Below are 8,516 nucleotides of genomic sequence, written 5' to 3'. Positions count from 1 at the left end.
CCTCTCCTAATACCCCCCTCACATTGGGTGAAAATCGATCGGACGGCGAGTCTGCGAGCTTTAAATTACGAGGAGGCATGACCCTGATGCCGACGAAGAAATGGCAGAGTTCTCTCCTTCCCGTCAGGGTCATACCTCCTCGTACTTTATTTAGAGCTCGCAGACTCGTCGTCCGATCGATTTTTGCCCAATGTGAGGGGGGTACGAGGGCACAACACACAAGGCTTATTAGGGACTGGAACCCAGGACCTTAAGATTCTAAGTCAAATACCCTGACAACAAGACTTCTTTTCCACCGTTATCATAATTTTGTTATGAAAAAGTTGTATTCACACACCCGTATAGAATATGGTATTGAATTCTTTGTTTTATACATATCTTGCAATGCAGTAAAGTACAAGACTATGATATTGCCTATTTTCGACTATTGTGACACTGTCTGGGGAACCTGTGGGGCCACCAAACAACGGCAACTACAAATACTACAAAACAGAGCGGCAAGGGTGGTGCTACAACGTAGGCAACGGGACATCAGCATTGTGAACCTCCACCAAACTCTCAACTGGAAATACCTGGCTGATAGGAGATTTGAGCACACGTGCATTATGGTTTTCAAATGTCTGACAGGCTTGGCACCAACATACCTATCCGCCACATTTCAGCAGAACTCTCGTATCCATACTTACAACACTAGGCAGACCACTAAACTACACCCACCAAGCTACACCACCACATGTGGACAAAAAACATTTGCATACACTGGCACTAGCCAGTACAACAAACTAGCAGATAACATAAGAAACATCACAACACTAAAAGGCTTTAAAACAGCTCTGAAGAACACATGTATATCTGACCTCAAGTAATATTGGAACTTAGTATGGAAAAGCACCTTTGTCTCTGATGTGCCTTACTGTTTTAATTTTTTTGTTTGTTCAATCTTTACATATGATTTACTATCCATACTTTGTAAATTTCAGTTTCATTAATTTTCGATTTACACATGATTTGATATATGATTTGACCTCTGACCTCCACTCCATCTATTGACATATTGATTTTGACCTTGGAACGTTTTCGACATGAGTATGGACACTGATTATGTTTTGACGCACCGGTTTTATGTTTTCTGTACTGTATGTTGTCCCTCGATGTTCAAAGTTTGACTGATTGTAACCACGTTTTGTCCTGTATTTATTATTTTACATGTATGTTTGATGGGCCCCCTTGGAAATCAACTATGTACTGTTGTAGGGGCTACCCATCTGTTTCAAGATGAAATAGATAAATAAATAAAAAAAGAACGTTACGTCATACAGGTGTGATAGTTTCACCTTCGAACCTCTCTCTATTTACCTGTCTGATAGCACAGAACAATGGGACCATACCAATACAGCACAGGGTAAAACACGGCGTCCTTATATACCAACATTGATACGGAAGCAATTAAGATTGAACAATCAAACCCCCTGTCACCCAAAGGCTTTAGAAAATTTCAAATGCAGTAAACTGATGGCGTAAGTGGTAGAACAAAAGACGTGGTGGATAGAGATAGAGACGTACACCCCCGTAGGTCGAATGGAATGGCCTTTATTGGGAATTTCCACCAGTATTGGTGGGTGTTGGCACGAAGAAATTCTGAAGATGGCAGAGCGCCGCCGAGATCTAGAAGGTAAGATTTATTTCTTATGAAGGACTGAGCGTGCCTGAGCGAAATATTGACCCCTCTCCTTGTGTCACAGGCGAAAAAGTCAATGCAAAAACGTGCACTCCTTGCCTTTTTGAATCCTTTGATAGAGTAAGTGTTTTTCCAATTTCACTATGTCTAGGGCACATTCATTGGAGGTCTTTTACCTCTCCAACCAAAGTAGGGTGGCCATTTCTACACATGGATGGCCTGGGGAAAGTCGTGTTAAGTTGTAGTCTCTATCGGACTCCGGCCTGGCTGAATAGTGATAGGATTCTGACTTTTGGTTAGGAATAAAAACCTAGTACTAGGAGTTATTGGCATAGGAGTAAACTGTCCGGCAGACTGCAAAAAGATCCCATGGCAAATCATATGTCCCTCTTTGGCCAAATTATTCTCTTTTTTATCCAGCAGGCACAGGTCTGCTTGGAGACTAGTTAAGTGCCCCTCTCAGGGACACAATCTCTAGCAAGGAGTGATAGGAATCGAACTAGTAACCCCTAAATCCGGAGCGCGTTTGTCTAACCACTGGGCCGAACTACGCCCCACGAAACGGTGGATCGATAGTAATAACTAATAGTCATTGATAGTAACTAATAATAGTAACTTATAATCAAGAGCAGACCTAAGTCAGCTTACAGATGTGCCCTATTTGACAGAGACTGTCATTCGCAATATCTAGGACCGTTTAGCCATAGCCGACGCTGTAGGGCTGATATCAATTAGGATTTTACCATGGTCAATATTGACCGAAGGAGGCCATGCTTATTTATTCTTTATTTCATGTATAAAGCCCATAGACACACAAAAGATCACACATACATACATCTACATTAAAACGTCTATCTATACAAAATGTGTATATCTGTACAATAGGCCATAGCAGTTGCGGAAAAATGTGTTTCTATAGTAAATGTCAGAAGTCAACAAGTGCTTGATAATAGAATTATTAATCTTTGACATTAATCTTTGTAAGAAAGAATAACATGCATATAATGATCATTAATTTGTTTCTTAACACTTTGCAGACGTTCGCAAGTACTTCTTTTTCGTCAAGGAAAAAGTCAGCTCGGATTGGAAGGACCTGGCCTTCCATCTTGGGTTTGTGGGGGCAGACATCGCTAACATTGACGGTAGAAACAGGGATGACAAGTCCCGCTGTATGGACATGTTGGAGGAATGGTATCAGCGAGGTGGAGAGAGAGCCACCATGGAAGCACTGATGCGTGCTCTGTCTGAGGCAAACTTACAGACTGTTGCGGACGACCTTAAGGATAAATATCTAGGTACAGTAAAATCCGCTTATTTGGGAAGCCCATTTTCCAGCACAATTTGCCGATCACGCGGCTATGTCGATTATTAGGTGTGGCTTGTGACTTATATGTGTTATAGCGTATGAAAAGGCTCTGGCATGAAGATTAATGATGTGTGTTTGGTATGTGAATTGGTGCTAGGAAGACGAAGGCTCACATGATGTGACTTTGTTCTATGATCTGGTTATCTATTGGTACAAAGAAGAGGCCAGGGCGGCAGCTGAAAGAGCCGCTGAAGCTCAGAGGCGCGCGGAGGCTGAGAGAGCGGCGGAGGAGGAAAGAAGGCGAACAGCAGAGGCAGAAGTCACTCTCACTCACTCACTCATCCTCGCCGCAGTCGCTGTCTTGGCATTCTCATCAGAAGCGAAGAGGCTGGCTACAAAAGCTGCACCATCAGAAGTTACGGCAGCAGTGGACAGGTAATACTGTAGTTATTACGTAGTTTTGGAACCCCTACGCTGTCACTTCTGCGAGACAATACATTAAGTCTTGTCTATGCTATGCGTATTACCACATCCAGGTGTGCTTAAGTCCCATGGGCCTTCAGCGTTTGAATATTACCCACAATGTGCATGCGCAATTCAAACCTGGAACAAGCTTATTGCTTCTGATCACCAACGTATATAGCGTCTTGTCATCTGATGTTTTTCTGTTTGTCATAGTTTATAGAAGATGATAATTCAGTTTCATGTTTGCCCCACTGTAAATAAATAACAGTTTTTCTATTCATATTCACCCCATGAAAATGTAGGCATATTTTAGTGCGTGTGTGTGTGTATGTATGTGTGTGTGTGTGTGCACGTATATGTGTGTGTGTGCGCGCTTGCGCGCGCGTGTGTGTGTGTGTGTTTGTGTTTATGGTATTTGTGATCTGGATGACTTAACAGCCTCTTGATGGATTGTAATGATACAGTGTACTTGGTATGTGAATTGGTGTTAAAGGGCCTTCACATGGAAATCGAATTAGCAGGAATCAAGCCGAACCAGTCGGAATGAAGTATTTGCAAAATTCGTGCCACATTCGGGGCCATTCCGAGCGGGGGTTCCAAATGGACTTGATATCCCCTTCATACGAGAAAGAATGAGCCAGAATGCTGTCAGAATGAAAATTCTTTTCTATTCCTGGGAATTCGTAGTGTATTCTAGAAATTCTTACTGCATTCGAGATATTCTTTTGGCCACATTCGGGCAGGATTCGAAGTGGCTTGCCTTTTCGGTTCTCCTTCGAATGAGATAAAAACGTTTCGAATAATGTTGGAATGCCACAGAATGCGGTCAGACTGCAGTTAGACTAGTTAGAATCCAATTAGAATCCATTTGGAATGCCATTCGATATTTCTACACTTCGAATGCACCTCGACAGTTTTTGACATGTCAAAAACTTTCGAGCCAGCCAAAAGAACGGGGACGAATATCTGGAACGCAGTACGAATGTTTAGAATACAGTACGAATTGCGAGGAATTGCCACGAATAGAAAAAAAATTCATTCGGACGGCATTCCGGCTCATTCGTGCTCTCGTGTGAAGGGGGCTTAAGGGGGACGAAGGTCAAGGACGATTTTGGCCCCCTAGTATGTGACCTTGCTCTATGACCTGGTTATCCATTGGCAGAAAGAAGAGGCCAGGGCGGCAGCTGAAAGAGCTGCTGAAGCTCAGAGGCGCGCGGAGGCAGCGAGAGCCGCAGAGGAGGAAAGAAGGCGAACAGCAGAGGCAGAAGCGAAGAGGCTGGCTACAGAAGCTGAGATATACAACACCATCAGAAGTACCAGTTACGGCAGCAGTGGACAGGTAATACTGTAGTTATTACGTAGTTTTGGAACCCCTACGCTCTCACTCCCGCGATACAATACATTAGCTCTTGTCTATGCTATGCTTATTACCACATCCGGGTGTGCTTATATTATTGATTAAGTCCCACGGGCCTTCAGCGTTTGAATATTACCCACAATGTGCATGCGCAGTTAAAACCTGGAACAAGCTTATTGCTTCTGATCACCAACGTATATAGCGTCTTGTCATCTGATGTTTTCCTGTCTGTCTGTCTGTCCAAACCCCTAGGTTACCATAGCTGGAAGAAACATCTCTTACAACTGCAATAATGGTGGGTTCTACAGGTGGAAATGGGTCTACAATGCCACTGCCCACGATATCGCCAGTAAGGTGACAGGCAAGTCGGGGAACAGAAAGAGCCAGCAGGGTGCTGTGGAACACGCCATAGAAGATGTGTTTCACCAGCTGAAGGCCAAGAACATTTTATTTAGTAGTAGGTTGTAGTAGGTTGGCGCACTCGTCCACGTCTGCAATGAGATCGGATGTAAAGACCATAGAGATTGACAGCTTCGTCCTCAGACATGAGAAGGGTGTGTATTACCTACTGTATCTCATATTATACTATATTACTATAATTGTATTTGATTTAATCATTACCTTCGCCAAGAAGGTTATATTTTGGGTAGCGTTTGTGTGTGTGTGTGTGTGTGTGTGTGTGTGTGTGTGTGTGTGTGTGTGTAGAAGACCAGCATAATTTGAGAACGCCTGGATGGATAGTATTGATATTCGGTATGTGGGAAGGTCTTGTACTGCAGCGTAACTTCCTGGTTTGATATCTCGAGTTCTGGACATGCTTAGGCTAGGATTTCTTAGTGGTAGACAGCTCCTGATGCTGAGAGTAAGTGGTATAGGTTTCGGCCCCCTAGCAACTTGTTTTGGAACTGCAGGGCAAGTTTAGTGTCAGACTTTGAAAGGGAATAACTCAAGAAGGGGTCAACGGATTGTCATGATTTTTGGCATGTAGATAGCTTGAGTCATGCTTCATATGATTACATATTATTTATGCAAATTGGTATCTAATTTGCATAGTTAATGAGGAAATTGTCTAAAAACGCTCGGGTCCATTATAGGACCATTGCAACATGGGACATTTGTAACTGAGAGAGAAGAATATTGTGAGATATATATTATGCAAAATAAAGACCTAATTTGCATGATTAATGAGGAAATGCTTTAAATGTAATGTCGTTGTGGTAAACGATGGGAACTTCATACTTGTAGCATTTGGAAGCTATGTATAGGTGAACATCGTTGAACATTAATTATGCAAATGATGTCTTCATTTGCATAAATTGTCAGAAAATGCGATAAAAGCCTTCTCTCTGAATTTAGATCGTGTACGTTCAATACAGCAGTTGTAAAGGGTAGGATTATTTGGCGAAGATATGGGGTCGTGGAACTCTAGTTTCTTTTCTGTTGAGTTGATGTTTTGTTTTGATTTATATGCGAATCAGGTACTTAAGTGGATTAAAAAAGTACAGTTGGGGGTGTTTAACCAATCATGGCAGGGGTGTAATTAATTCCTGCTGATCCTGTGTTGTTCTATTGGTGGAGTTTTTTGCCCACTATAAGGGGCAAAATTGAGAAGAGTTCCTATCCCATCCGGCCAGACCCCTGCACAATAGATACATGAGATTGGACTGGGGTTCGGTAACCAGGCTCATGTTGTGGAAAAGCATAATGAACAAATAATTTAAGAAAAGAAATCTGTTATACAACGAGAATGCAAATTTTATTCAGTCAGAAAACTGATGTTAAACCACAACACTTGTATTCAGGCACAAACCTGGTAATCATTCAGCAAACTGGAATTCAATAAGATACATATAATCAGAAAACTGACGCCGGCATATTCATTCAACCAGAAAACTGGTGTATGCAATCAGAAAATTGGTATACAATCATAAATCTTGTTGGAATCAATAAAAACGGTACAAAATAAAAATGTTATTCAATAAATAAAATATGGTATACAGTCAGGAAACTGCTATATAAATAGAAACCTGGCATAAAATCAGAAAATGTGTACAATTAGAAAATTGATACTTCATCAGAAAACAGTTCTACAATCAGAAAACAGTGGTACACATCTAGAAAACCCTATTCAGATAGAAAACTGTTAAACAGTGAAAAAGAGGGGACAATCAGAAAACTAGCATTTAGTTAGAAAACCGGTACACAGTCAGAATGATTGTATATACTAGTAATCAAAAACTAGTATGCAATCATAAAACTGGTATATGGTCAGAAAAGTAGCGTACTATATAAAAACTGTTATACGGCCACAAAACAAAGAATACAATAATTATTATAAAAGTGTTATACAACAAAAAACAAGCTAAATTTAGTATTCAAACAAAAAATGGCATTTTACCAGAAAATTGGTATACAATTTCAACAATCATCATACAGACAGAAAGCTAAGAATACAGTTAGAGAACTGGCCATGGTATACAATTTATTCAAATCAGAAAACTGAAATGGAATAAAGAAAATCAGTATTCAATAAGAAAACCAGCATACAATCCTTGAACTGGTATTCAATTGAAAAATTGGTATACAATAAAAAAACTGGTATACAATCAGAAAAAAATGTATACAGTCATAAGGACAAAATACAATTATTCAACCCGAAAACAAGCATACAATCAATAAAACTGGCATGCAATAAGAAAATACGCACACAATAAGACACATCAGGTATTTATAGTGGCCTCACACGCTAATATATCCATGGTGCATAACAAAAAAGCTAGAAACATTTAAGACTCGGACCGCACCACATACTGGTACGTCAGACTCAGTCCGTACCGCATGCTTACTGGTACGTCAGATTCAGTCCGTACCACATGCGTACTGGTACGTCATACTCAGTCCGTACCACATGCGTACTGGTACGTCAGAAATACCGGTACGTCAGACTCAGGCCGTACTACACACTGGTACGTCAGACTCAGTCCGTACCACATACTGGTACGTCAGACTCAGACCGTACCACATGCGTACTGGTATACGTCAGATTCAGACCGTACCACATACTGGTACGTCAGACTCAGTCCGTACCATATACTGGTACGTCAGACTCAGACCGCACCACATGCGTACTGGTACGCATGTGATATGGTCTGAGTCTGACGTACCAAATGCGTACCACATGCGTACTGGTACGTCAGACTCAGACCGTACCACACACTGGTACGTCAGACTCAGACCGTACTACATGCGTACTGGTAACGTCATTTTATATGGTCTGAGTCTGTCGTACCACATGCGTACTGGTACGTCAGACTCAGAGCGTACCACACACCGGTATGTCACACCGCTCCCATCTCGTCTTGCGATCCGTGGTGTAGCACCAAACCCCGGATCCGCCGGTAGAGACGTCCGGGTTGCGGCAGTAGTTCCTCTTCAGTCCGGCAGACGGATACATAATAGCCTGGAAACCGTGTAGATGGGGTGCCAGCATGCTCCAGCGCTGACACGTCTTGCCGGTTTTGGTCACAGAGACTGTTCCTCGGTAGGATGACCCATCTCCCTCCTGGCATAAGTCTGGTACATGAAATTTGAAGAAAAAAAAAGAAGAAGTATAATTACCGCATCGCACGCGTAGACGTCGTTATGTATCATTGCCTCAATGGAAAAATATGGAAAAATAGAAAACTAACACTCTATGGAAAAGTAACCGT

General features: G+C 41.9%; 1 protein-coding gene across 1 annotated transcript; it reads left to right on the top strand.

The window, feature by feature from the left end:
* The first annotated feature begins 1,616 nt into the window (after positions 1 to 1,616).
* LOC118424975 lies at positions 1,617 to 3,423 on the top strand. Its single transcript, XM_035833786.1, has 3 exons — positions 1,617 to 1,672; positions 2,716 to 2,973; positions 3,203 to 3,423. Exons 1-3 carry the CDS (start codon positions 1,645 to 1,647, stop codon positions 3,421 to 3,423), a joined length of 507 nt encoding a protein of 168 aa, XP_035689679.1. The 5' UTR covers positions 1,617 to 1,644.
* Positions 3,424 to 8,516: the final 5,093 nt, after the last annotated feature.

The sequence above is a fragment of the Branchiostoma floridae genome, chromosome 10 (genome assembly GCF_000003815.2).
Source record: "Branchiostoma floridae strain S238N-H82 chromosome 10, Bfl_VNyyK, whole genome shotgun sequence".
NCBI lineage: Eukaryota > Metazoa > Chordata > Leptocardii > Amphioxiformes > Branchiostomatidae > Branchiostoma > Branchiostoma floridae.
This window is presented reverse-complemented; position numbering and strand designations above follow the sequence as displayed.

What these genes read in the sequence shown, in the direction of transcription:
- LOC118424975 (XM_035833786.1), top strand. Translation starts at nt 1,645, where the DNA reads ATGGCAGAGCGCCGCCGAGATCTAGAAG. An exon ending in GCGCCGCCGAGATCTAGAAG is followed by an intron (nt 1,673 to 2,715) that starts GTAAGATTTATT and finishes AACACTTTGCAG; the next exon opens with ACGTTCGCAAGTACTTCTTT. An exon ending in CCTTAAGGATAAATATCTAG is followed by an intron (nt 2,974 to 3,202) that starts GTACAGTAAAAT and finishes ATTGGTACAAAG; the next exon opens with AAGAGGCCAGGGCGGCAGCT.